This window comes from Zootoca vivipara, chromosome 6, assembly GCF_963506605.1.
Source record: "Zootoca vivipara chromosome 6, rZooViv1.1, whole genome shotgun sequence".
In the NCBI taxonomy this organism is placed as follows: domain Eukaryota; kingdom Metazoa; phylum Chordata; class Lepidosauria; order Squamata; family Lacertidae; genus Zootoca; species Zootoca vivipara.
This window is the reverse complement of record NC_083281.1, coordinates 12,931,747-12,944,059: the sequence shown is the minus strand read 5'-3', so window position 1 is coordinate 12,944,059 and position 12,313 is coordinate 12,931,747. Positions and strand designations below refer to the sequence as shown.

At 52.4% G+C, this 12,313-nt stretch overlaps 1 protein-coding gene across 1 annotated transcript; it reads left to right on the top strand.

Moving 5' to 3' along the window:
- Positions 1 to 716: 716 nt before the first annotated feature.
- Positions 717 to 10,859, top strand: SGTA (small glutamine rich tetratricopeptide repeat co-chaperone alpha). Its single transcript, XM_035120645.2, has 12 exons — positions 717 to 804; positions 4,309 to 4,438; positions 5,123 to 5,226; positions 5,469 to 5,553; positions 5,922 to 6,021; positions 6,453 to 6,557; positions 6,754 to 6,892; positions 7,303 to 7,365; positions 7,620 to 7,657; positions 7,899 to 7,988; positions 8,938 to 9,065; positions 9,776 to 10,859. Exons 2-11 carry the CDS (start codon positions 4,339 to 4,341, stop codon positions 9,050 to 9,052), a joined length of 939 nt encoding a protein of 312 aa, XP_034976536.1. The 5' UTR covers positions 717 to 804; positions 4,309 to 4,338; the 3' UTR covers positions 9,053 to 9,065; positions 9,776 to 10,859.
- The last annotated feature ends 1,454 nt before the right edge of the window (positions 10,860 to 12,313 follow it).

Sequence of the window (12,313 nt, the reverse complement as noted above, 5' to 3'; positions counted from 1 at the left end):
ATTTTTTTATTTTGCTTCGACTCAGACCAACACGGCTACCTACCTGTAACTAGAACATTGGACAACATAGCAAGTCTCTTGTAACTCACAGCTTGAGCTCCTTTTTACTGAGCTGCTCTGGGATGTTTTCTAAAAAATATAATAACCCTTAGAAACCACAACGCTGCAGTCCGAGGTGTCTCCAATCTGAAGAATGTGTTCAGTGGGACTTTGATACACTTTCCCAAACTATAAACTTGTGTCTCCAGCTGTTTCGGGACTACAACTCCCATCATCCCTAGCTATCAAGACCAGTGTATACATACAGCATGCATTTAAAGTACAACCCCCCCGCGCCCTAAAGAATCATGAGAACCGTAGTTTGTTTGCCCCTCGCAGAGTTATAACTCCAGTACCCTCTCCGAAGGAGGAGGAGAATGATTTCTCCACTGCGAACCCGAAAACGCCCTATGCAGACATGGTGTTGTGTTTCTCTACATGTTCTCATCTATCTCTGAAATGCAATGCACTGGAGATGATAGAGTCAGCCACGTCACACTCGCGCGTGCGCTCCTGAGCGCGGCGAGGGGGCCTCTTTGCTTTGCGCATGCGCCTCGATGAGCGCTTTACCCGACGGAACTGAGAGTAGGGCGTCGGCGACTGGCGGAACCTGCTTCAGGGCGCAGGCGCAGTCCTTTCTCAGCCACGCCTGCGCAGTTGGGCCGGGAGGCCGGAGAACAAGGGAAGGGGGCCCCTTCCGCGCATGCGCACCCGGGGGAGGCGGACTCGCTGGCTCCTGCGCTGCTGGGGGGCGACGGAGGGCTGGTGAGTGGGGGGAGGGCGAGGGGGCAGGGTGGGGGTCCCGGGGAAGGGCCCCCTTTGTTCCGAGGGGGGAGGGGCTGCCCCGAGGCTTTCGGGGGGGGTTGGTGGCCAGGGTGCTGTACCGGTTGGGTTTCTGTCCCTCTCTCGGCTCCCTCGAAGCAAGTGGGGAGCTGCCCTTCCTCCTCCTCCTCCTCCTCCTCCTCCCTGGAGGCAGCCGGGTCCTTGAGGGGAAGGCGGGGGCCTCTCTCTGTGTGTGTGTCCGGGGCTGTACCTGTTGAGTTCCTCCCTCTTCCCCGGAGAAAGAGTTGGGGCGCGGAGGGGGCACCCTTTTCCCCAGAACATAATGGAGGGGGGGCAGAACAGGCAGAAGTTCAGCAGGTACAGCCCTTTTCCATGCCTTCATCTCCACGTGGTACATGGGGGGGAGAAGGACGTGCCTGTTGGATGCCTGCCTGTCCAGCCAAAAACCCCTGGGAGAAACCATGAGGTCCCAGTTTTCACTGTTTCCTCCTTCAACAAAAGCCCCCCAAATCCCATGAGATTGGGTGCCCATCCGAGAAGGTCGAGGTGTTGGAGGTCCCTTGTGAGGAGGGTCTCTTTGGCTTTTGGGGAGTCGCAGGGGGGACGACCAGCATGGCTGGTTTTATTGATGCAGCATCATCCGTGGGCTAGAGGGGGTTTGGGGTGGGGGAGGCACTCCAGGCAAGACCCTCTCCCTAGACTGGAGTGGGGAGCAGAAGGATAGATGATATGGCCTCAGCAATTCTGAGAAACAAACAAACAAAAATCAGGGCAGTTTTTAAATCGGTGGTCAAATCAGTGCACTTTGGAATCGGTTTGTGGTGGTTTGGGAGTCAGTGGTTAAAATTAGTGCACTTAGAAATTGGTTTCCCCAGATGTGCGGGGTAGAAATAAATTATTATTATTATTATTATTATTATTAGCAGCAGGATGGTTTCGGAATCAGTAGTCAAAATCAGTAGGCTTTAAAATCAGTGCAGTTTTGGAATCAGTGGCGGGGTGGTGAATGCTTCTCTCTGTGAGGGAGCCTTCCCAGACCCATTGAAAGAGGCAGTTATTAAACCACTTCTTAATAAACCATCTTTAGATGCAGCCAGTATGACCAACTATCGCCCAGTCTCAAATCTTCCATTCTTGGGCAAGGTGATTGAGCAAGTGGTTGCTGAACAACTCCAGGCATGCCTGGGAAAAGCAGAGCATTTGGATCCCTTCCAGTCGGGATTCAGGCCTCATCATGGGACTTAAACTGCCTTGGTCGCACTGGTCGATGATCTCTGGCGGGCTAGGGACAAAGGTGAGAGCTGTCTCCTAGTTCTGCTGGATCTCTCAGCGGCTTTTGACACCATAACATCCTTCTGGACCATCTAGAAGGGTTGGGAGCTGGGGGCACTGTCATACAGTGGTTCCGCTCCTTCCTCCTGGGCTGGTGTTCAGAAAGTGGTGGGGGGGGATGAGTGTTCAGACCCCTGGGCTCTCACTTGTGGGGTGCCTCAGGGTTCTGTCCTCCCCCCCCATGCTTTTTAACATCTATATGCAGCCACTGGGAGAGATACATCAGGGGGTTTGGGCTGGGTGTTCATCAGTATGCAGATGATACCTAGCTCTACCTCTCTTTCAAATCAGAACCAGTGAAGGCAGTGAAGGTCCTGTGTGAGTGCCTGGAGGCGGTTGGAGGATGGATGGCGGCTAACAGATTGAGGTTGAATCCTGACAAGACGGAAGTACTGTTTGTGGGGGACATGAGGCGGGCAGGTGTGGAGGACTCCCTGGTCCGGAATGGGGAACTGTACCCCTAAAGGACCAGGTGTGTGGCCTGGGAGTCTTTTTGGACTCACAGCTGTCCTTGGAGGTGCAGATCAATTCTGTGTCCAGGGCAGCTGTTTATCAGCTCCATCTGGTACGCAGGCTGAGACCCTACCTGCCCGCGGACTGTCTCGCCAGAGTGGCGCATGCTCTAGTTTTATCTCGCTTGGACTACTGCTCTATGTGGGGCTACCTTTGAAGGTGACCCAGAAACTACAACTAATCCAGAATGCGGCAGGTAGACTGGTGACTGGGAGTGGCCGCCGGTCTTGAAAGACATACATTGGCTCCCAGTACGTTTCTGAGCACAATTGAAAGTGTTGGTGCTGACCTTTAAAGTCCTAAATGGCCTGGGTCCAGTATACCTGAAGGAGCATCTCCAACCCCATCATTCTGCCCGGACACTGAGGTCCAGCGGCAAGGGCCTTCTGGCGGTTCCCTCGTTGCGAGAAGCCAAGTTACAGGGAACCAGGCAGAGGGCCTTCTCGGTAGTGGCACCGCCCTCCCACCAGATGTCAAAGAGAAAAACAACTACCAGACTTTTAGAAGACATCTGAAGGCAGCCCTGTTTAGGGAAGCTTTTAATGTTCAATAGATTATTGTATTTTAATATCCTTCTGGAAGCCGCCCAGAGTGGCTGGGGAAACCCAGCCAGATGGGCGGTGTATAAATAATAAATTATTATTATATTATTATTTAAAATCAGCTCTTTGCACCAGCGGTTAAAAACCAGCCCTGTTTTGAAATCAGGGGTTGAAATCAGTGTGATTTAGAATGGTGTAGTCCCGGGTCTTGATCCAAAATGTCACCTGACGGGATCCAAGCCCAGAGGTACAACTTGCTCCTTGATTTGGGGAGCTGCCCTGCAGAATCAGGAGATGATTTCCAAAGAGGCATCCCAATGCAAACAGGCAAACCTTCCGTCAGCTCTGTAGCGTGACCATATCTGCGAGAATGGAAGGCATAGAAGGAAATCCAATGATGTCAGCTTCAAGGAGAATATTTCAGGTCCTTCACTAAGTGACATTTGGATTTCCTCATACAGTGGTACCTCGGGTTACAAATGCTTTGGGTTACAAACGCTTCAGGTTACAAACGCTTTGGGTTACAAACTCTGCTAACCCGGAAGTAGTGCCTCGGGTTGAGAACTTTGCCCCAGGATGAGAACGGAAATTGGGCGGGGGCGGAGGAATCCCAATAGCGAAAGCGCGCCTCAGGTTAGGAATGGTTTCGGATTAAGAACGGACCCCTGGAACAAATTAAATTCGTAACCCGAGGTACCACTGTATTTATTTACTTGCATTAGTGCTCTGGGAAGCCAGTGGGGGTGTAATGGTGAGAATGTTGGACGGGGACCTGGAAGATCAGAGTTCGAATCCCCACTCCGTCATGAAGCTCACTGGGTGACCTTGGAGTCAGTCACAACCTCTTTGCCTCCTTCGCAGGGTCGTTGTAGGGATTAATGGAGGAGGGGTGAACCATGGACTCCTTGGGATAGAATTAAGCTCTTCCGCTGAACTGCTTGAGAAAGCCGGAGGGACCAGCCACACGGAGATCCCCATCGCCAACCTGGTGCCCAGAGATCTCCCTGTGGCCCCAGGTGGACCTGTGCCGGTCGCGAAACGCACCTGGCAGATTCTGAACGCCGACTGTTAACCCTTTGTGTGCTGTTGTTCTTTCCAGCCGCCGAGAGGAGTTCCCTGGAGCCCCAGCATGGCCGAGAAGAGGCGCCTTGCTTTCTCCATCATCCAATTCCTCCAGGACCAGCTGCAACATGGCGGACTCTCATCCGACGCCCAGGAGAGCCTGGAAGGTGGGGCATAGGATGGGCAGGTGGGAGGTGGGAAAAGCTCAGTTTGATTCTATTTTTTTTCTGTTTAGGGCCCGGGGGCCCCTTTGGCCCAACCTTCTCACCCAATATTTGACTCTTAAAAATCAATCAATCATACTGTATTAATAATAATTTATATCCTGCCTCTTGCCACGGCAGGACAGAAGGCAGCTTGCAGATAAAACAGAAACCACTAAATACAAAGGAAAACAACAACAACAACAAGTTTATTATTTATATGCCACCCATCTGACTCACCTACCCCAGCCCCCCTGGGCAGCTTCCCACAAATTAACAAATTAAAAAGTGATCAAACATCATTGAAATTGAAGCTACATCTATGTAGCTATCAATCTAATCCATTAAAACAACACAGCACCACTGCTTCCTTAGTAGAGGTCTGTTTTGCAGGGCGAGATGCAAATTTGATTAATAATAGTGACCATAAATTTATTATTTATACCCTGCCCATCTGGCTTGGTTGCCCCACCCATGCTTGTCTTCTTCTGAGTAGTCGCAGGCATTCGAGATTGGAAGCTGAGTGTCACTGCCATCCTGGGCCCCTCTGCATGCCCGCAACGTGCCGACACCCACCCACCCCACGCCTCCCTGTGGAGCCGTAAATGAGGGGAGCAGGGTTAATGGGGCCCTTTGTCTCTCCTGCAGTCGCCATCCAGTGCCTCGAGACAGCCTTTGGTGTCTCCACGGACGACCGCAGCCTTGCCTTGTCCCAGACCCTGCCGGAGATTTTCGAAGCTGCTGCAGCAAACGTAGGTGCTTGTGGGAGCAAGAGGAGGGGAGAACGGGGTGTCTTTGCAGGCGGTGTTACTGGCAGAGTGGGGGGCAGACGGGATGGGGGGGAGCAGGTGGTCTGTGGTGGCAGCATGGCTGGGTTGGTCTGGATGACCTCTGGGGGTACCCTCCTGGGGATCCTGCCTGCCCCAAGAAGGGTCCTTTGGGCAGGCACCTCCTGAGCTCTGACTTTCTCTCTTCCTGCCCTGGGGCACCTCAGGAGCCGCAGCCAAGCCCACCCCCCTCAGAGCCAGTCACCCCCTCAGAAGAAGAGGCCGCAGAGGCAGAAAGGCTGAAGGCCGAAGGTGAGACCCTCCCTCCATACACTCCATGCCAGCTCTAGCCGGGCTGCTGCACAGCGAGGGGGCCAGGCGCGTCTCCGTGGGGAGGGAGCCCCTCAGCTGAGGGCCTGCCAGAGATCATCGCCATCCTCCTCAGTGCTTTTTTTCCAGGGGTTCTCAGTACCAGCACCTCTTTCTTTTGGTTAAAAAGTGTGGCACTTACGGAAACAACTTCATCGTGAGCTCCAGCACCTCTTTTTCTAGGGGGGGGGGAGCATGGATAGTGGTGCTTTGGATGCTTGAGCTGAGATTCCTGCCTTGCAAGGGGGTTGGGCTGGATGACCCCCAGGGTCCCTTCCAACTCTAGGATTTCCTTGTTTCCTTCTCAATAGGAAATGAGCAGATGAAGGCGGAAAACTTTGAAAGTGCCGTCTCCTTCTATGGGAAAGCCATTGAGCTGAATCCGTCCAATGCAGTTTACTATTGCAATCGGTGAGCTGGCGGGAGATGGGTAGATCTTTCTCTCTCTCTCTCCACGTGTGTGTGTGTTCTCTGTATGTTCTCTGTGTGTTCTCCCTGTTTAGGGAGGCTTTTAATGTTTAATCCATTATTGTATTTTATTTTTCTGTTGGAAGCCGCCCAGAGTGGCTGGGGAAACCCAGCCAGATGGGCGGGGTATAAATAATAAATTATTATTATTATTATTATTATTATTTTATTTTGTTTCTATATTCCCCTTTCCTGTCAGCCTGGAGGGCTCCTTTGCTTAGAGTGTGGTGCTGAGAACGCCAAGGTTGCGGGTTCGATTTCCGCACGGGACAGCAGGGAGTTGGGCTAGATGGCCCTCCGGGTCCCCTCCAACTCCACGATTCTAGGATCTCATTTGCGTGAGTGCTGAGCATCTTTCCTTCTCTCCTCCGCAGGGCTGCTGCTTACAGCAAGCTGGGGAACTACACCGGGGCCGTCCGGGACTGCGAGCGAGCCATCCACATCGACCCCAAATACAGCAAGGCCTATGGCAGGATGGGGTGAGCATCTTGGGGGGGGGGCGGAAGGCGGGGCGGGAGAGGTAATTCCCCCTCCCCACTGGCCCCTCCAGCCTAAGTGGGGGACCCAGGGTGTAAGGGAGAAGCCGGGGAATGGCTTTTGGACCTCCGGGTGCTCCTTCTCGGTCAGGCAACCTGCTGCAGATCCCTGCCTTCTCTCTCTGCCTCCTGCTTCCAGCTTAGCCCTGTCGAGCCTGAACAAACTCTCGGACGCCGTTGTCTACTACAGAAAAGCCCTGGAGCTCGACCCGGATAACGAGACGTACAAGTCCAACCTCAAAGTCACGGAGCAGAAAATGAAGGAGGCACCAAGCCCGGTGAGGAGGAGAGGCAGCAGTGGTGCAGTGGTTAGAGCACCTGGGCCAGGACCTACGAGGAACTGGTGTTCACATCCCCCACCCTCTTCCATGGAGCCTCCCGGGTGACCTAGGCGGCCAGCCGCTGCCTCTCTTGGTCTGGCCTCCCTTGCAGGGTGGCTGTAGGGGTTAAACGGGGTTCAAATCTCCACCTCTTAGCCTCGGCTGCCTTGCAGGGTCATTGTGAGGATGTCAATGGAGGGGGAGAACTGTGGAACTGTGGACACCACCTTCAGCTCCTAGGAGGAAATGGTGGTGTGTAAATCCTCCTTTTGGTCTTACATTGAGTGAAAGGTTCCTGCTTTGCGGAGGACTGGACTAGATGATCCTTAGGAGTCCCTTCCGACTCTATGGTTCTGTTTGCCTTTCAGACAGGGGGTGCTGGAGGCTTCGACTTAGCCGGCTTGCTCAACAACCCCGGGTTCATGAGCATGGTGAGTCTAGTCCTGCCTCCTGAGCTGCTGTTTTGATTTATTGGAGGGACAAGGATCTTGTTGTTGTTGTTGTTGTTGTTCAAATTTGTATGCTGCCCTCTAACCACAGATCTCAGGGCACTTTGAAACATAAAACAGCAATAGAAAGAAGACAGAATTCGTAATAAAAATGTAATAGTAAAAAGAAGACTCCCCAACCATTCTCTCTCTTTCTCTCCCCTCCACTTTTCACCTTTAAAAAAAAATTAAAACAGGCATCGAACCTGATGAACAATCCGCAGGTACAGCAATTGTAAGTATGGGAAACCCCTGATTTTTAGGGGTGGGGGTCTTTCTTTAAAGCTTCTTCTGACACCCCCGGATGGCAGGGTCCCTGCAGATTTCAGAATTGATGGAAGGAGAGCCAACTTGCCATTCAGAAGAGGGATTGCCTTGCCGGGGATTGGGTTGGATGACCTTTGGGGGGTCCCTTCCGACTCTCACAACCTTTGACAACGACCCCTTTTCTTTTCTCCTGCCCTCTTTGCTGTAAGGATGTCTGGGATGATCTCGGGGGGCACCAACCCCATGGCAGCGCCAGGAGCAAACGCGTCCCCCAATGACCTCGCCAGCCTTATCCAAGCGTGAGTAGAAAGGCCTGGGAGGGGTCTCTTTCTCTCCCCCCCCCCGCCCAAGCTCTGAGCAACAGCACCTGGCCAGCAGCCTTGCATCTGCCTCCCCGCTTTTCCCCTCAAGGATCTCCAGCCGGTTCTCTCTCCCTCCCTCATTTAACCCCCTTCACAACAACCCTGCGAGGTTGGTTAGGCTGGGAGGTAGTGGCTGGCCCCCCGAGTCCAAGTGGGTGGGATTTGAACCCTGGTCTCTCCCAGGTCCCAGTGCCATGCCCAAACTTTTTTCTCCGGGCCGCATTTGCAGAACAAAAACTTGTTTGCACCAAACCAATCTTTTTTATTGGTAAGATATGCATTGGAAAACACAGTGAAGATAGTCTGAATTTTGAAAAGATATCCATCCGTATTCTGCAAATGAAAACATGATTTTGGTAGACTGAAATGCTTGAATGGGAAATGCCTTGAGATCTTATGATGAAGGGTGGTATATAAATCAATTAAATAAAATTAAAAATGTTTCTTGGGTTGCCCCTGAACCTTCTTTGGAGAACTACTGCTCCTTTCTCCCCTTTTATTTTTAAATCCTACAGTATTTTTATCAGATGAACCTGCAATAATTTGACCACAAACACATGCTTCCCGTTCAAATATTTTGGCAGGTGGTGTCTCCGAATTCAAGTCACAATATTGCAGTCTCTGCCCGCATTTGCGTACGAACTCTTTACCCTTCAGTAGAGAATTCAAGTTGCGCAGAGTGCCCTTTCCTCTCTCCGTTCTGTCGCAGCCAGCTATGGATTTATTAAGGTTATTAAATCTTTTGAAGACCCCGGGGCAGTTGGCTGGCTGTGGATTTATCAAATTGATCAGATTGCCTGGAGATTTCCAGTGCATTTCACAGCGGGAACAATGCCCGGCATCCTGACCAGGGGGCCCTCCGTGACGCGCCTTCCTCCCTCTGCAGGGGCCAGCAGTTTGCGCAGCAGATGCAGCAGCAGAACCCGGAGCTCATAGAGCAGTTGCGCAGCCAGATCCGCAGCCGGACGCCCAGCGCCAGCAACGAGGAGCAGCAGGAATGAGGCGGGTCGGAAGGTGTGTGGTGGGGACCTTGTGCAGGGCTCCCTGGGGAGGAGAGGGGGCTGACGTGCTGGCTTTCGCAGGGTGCGACGGTCTCTGGCGTTCCAGAAAATGATCAGATGCAGGAGCGGATAGACTGATGCAGCAGCAGCAGCAGCCGGTCTTCTTGTGGAGTCTCCAGCTCCGGAGGCAGTCTACCTGGGCTCCTAGGTCCTATGGAGCGTTTGGCCAGTGTGGGGACAGGAAGCTGGGCTGGATGTGTGCCCTCTTGTGCCCGATGCGGCACCCAGGTTCTTACTGTGGAGCCTCCAGGTGCAGGGGGAGTCTATCCGGACTCCTGCAAGGACAGGAAGCCTGGCCAGATGAGCCCCTTTTGGCCTGATCCAAAGGATGGGAAGCCTGGCCAGTCCAAGGACAGGTAGCTGGGCTGGATGGATCCCCTTTGGACCCGAACCAACAGCCCAGGCCCCGTTCATGTACAGTGGTGCCTCGACTTACAAAGGCGGTCCGTTCCGCGGCGCTCTTCGTAAGTCAAAATCTTCGGTTGTTGACGCGTCCATTTTGCGTATGCGCAGAGCGAAAAATCTTCCAGGCTTGCCGACTTTGTAAGTCGAGGTACCACTGTACATGTGGAGCCTCCAGCTCCAGAGGCAGTCTATAGGGATTCTTCGGTTCTATGGGGCATGTCCCTTTTTAATGAACAAAACCACCCGCTTTCCTTCCAGGGCTGCCCTTTGTCAGAAGATGACCTCCTTCCTCTGCTGGACAGGAAAGAAGATTTGAAACTGGAAAAGCCATGTTTGTGATGCTGTTTCTCCCACTCATGGAGTGCAGGGGGGCGGGGAGCAGGATGGGGGAAATTGCGGGGGTTGGGTGGGGGACCCCCAAACCTGCATGTTAGAGAGGCAGCCCCTCCCATCTCCAATAGTCTCCCCTTCCTCCTCCTCCTGCTCCTCCTCTTCTTTCCTCCTGCCCCCCTTGAGACCCCTGGGAAGATCCACGACGGGCATGACAGTTTTTAAATCCCACTTTCTCCCCGGGCAAATGCTATGTTTCCAGGGAAGAAGCCTCACTCCAGAACCACGGCCTTCTCTGGTGACGGGAAGGGGGGGCACCAAACCTTCTCTTTTTCTTCATTTTTACAAAAAAAACACCCCAAAATGATTTCTATGGCCACCTCCCTGGGTTCTTGTCTTTGTTTCTTTCTCCCTTTGCCAAGCTCTTCTCTGGCGCCTTTGTCTGGGATCTCTAGCACAGGGCAAAAACCACGGGGGGGGGGGGGGAGAGATTTTTGCATGGGATCATGTGTGTTTTGCAGGGTGGGTGGGGGGCCACGACTTTGGGAAATTGCAGCGAAGGTGAAAAATAGGATATTCTTTGCTTCCTCTCTTTCTTAAAAGATCATGGCGATCTGCATAGATCTCTTTGCGGAGGGAGCGCAGGTTAGCAACGCCTCCCCCCCCCTTTTGGCTTCCAGAAGGTTTTTAATTCAAATACTGGGGGAGGGGATTTAGGGGGGATTCTTGCATGTTTGTGAGCTGTTAGCAAAAGGAAATTTATTTTTTGGGGGGGCTGAGTTGGCTTTAGTGTAGAAAGGGTATGTGAATGCCCCCAGGGCATCGCCCTTGAGCACCCCCACCCACCCCACGGAGGGTCGTCATGAATCCGGTGCCAAGAAAGTTGCTTTGCAAGGAGGGGGGGGGTCAGCCTCGATATTTTACTAGGTCTCTGGGATAGATGGACAGACGAGCTTCCTGCCCCCACCCCCAATTCGAATACATGCGCACCCCCAAGCTGGATATCTAGAAACAGGGTTTGATTTCTAAAGATGAGTGGCTTAGCGGAAAGGAGGACCCTCTCCTCCTCTTCCCCCCCCTGCAAGGCCAGGTCAGGGCTTCCTCTTTCAGTTGGGGGTCTCCAGCGACACCCCCCAACCCCACTTTTCTGCTCCTGGTTTGCCCAGCCTGCAACCCGCCTTCCACAGACCCTCTTCAGGATTAGGGGTGGGGGCAAGTGGGCACCCAGAAAACTGCCCTTCTATCCTACCTCCTTGGTACACCACATCTGGAGAAGGGGGGTGCTCAAAAGGGGGGGGAATGCCTTGTTGGGAATAAATCATCCCTGGGGGGCTAAAAGGGGGGAAGGGGTTCGGAGACCTCCCCCTCACTCTGCCACCCCCTAAGAGCATTTCTTTGGATTCCTTCAAAAATGTTTTTTTTAATTACTATTATTATTATTAAAGAAATTGGCACTGTTTCAGTTTTCCTTTTTTTAACGTAGAAAATAAAATCCTTTGGACACTGTTGGTTCCTGCTGTCCCCCTCTCGATTGGCCCCTGTCTAACCTAAAACGATGTAGTAGTAGTAGTAGTAGTAGTAGTAGTAGTAGTAGTAGTAATAATATTCATATGCTGCCTGTTTGAATGGGTTGCCCCGGCTGCACTGGGCGGCTCCCGATGAAATATTAAAAGCACAACCTGAAAAAACCAAGATCATGGCCACTGGTCCCATCACCTCCTGGCAAATAGAAGGGGAAGAAATGGAGGCAGTGATAGATTTTACTTTCTTGGGCTCCTTGATCACTGCAGATGGTGACAGCAGTCACGAAATTAAAAGACGCCTGCTTCTTGGGAGAAAAGCAATGACAAACCTAGACAGCATCTTAAAAAGCAGAGACATCACCTTGCCGACAAAGGTCCGTATAGTTAAAGCTATGGTTTTCCCAGTAGTGATGTATGGAATGAGAGCTGGACCATAAAGAAGGCTGATCGCCGAAGAATTGATGCTTTTGAATTATGGTGCTGGAGGAGACTCTTGAGAGTCCCACGGACTGCAAGAAGATCAAACCTATCCATTCTGAAGGAAATCAGCCCTGAGTGCTCACTGGAAGGACAGATCGTGAAGCTGAGGCTCCAATACTTTGGCCACCTCATGAGAAGAGAAGAATCCTTGGAAAAGACCCTGATGTTGGGAAAGATTGAGGGCACTAGGAGAAGGGGACGACAGAGGACGAGATGGTTGGACAGTGTTCTCGAAGCTACGAACATGAGTTTGACCAAACTGCGGGAGGCAGTGAAAGACAGGAGTGCCTGGCGTGCTATGGTCCATGGGGTCACGAAGAGTCGGACACGACTAAACGACTAAACAACAACAACAACCTGAGGTTGCAGAGAAAAGTCACAAGGAAAAGAATGAGCAGCAACTGACAGCTGCAGAGTTGGGAGGGAACCCCAAAGGTATTCCAGCCCAACCCTCTGCAAGCTG

Excerpts from the sequence above, each read along its gene's own strand:
- SGTA (XM_035120645.2), top strand. The coding sequence starts at position 4,339 with ATGGCCGAGAAGAGGCGCCTTGCTTTCTCCATCATCCAATTCCTCCAG. Across the intron at positions 7,658-7,898 it reads AATCCGCAGGTACAGCAATT|GATGTCTGGGATGATCTCGG; the intron begins GTAAGTATGGGA and ends CTTTGCTGTAAG. Across the intron at positions 7,989-8,937 it reads CTCGCCAGCCTTATCCAAGC|GGGCCAGCAGTTTGCGCAGC; the intron begins GTGAGTAGAAAG and ends CTCCCTCTGCAG.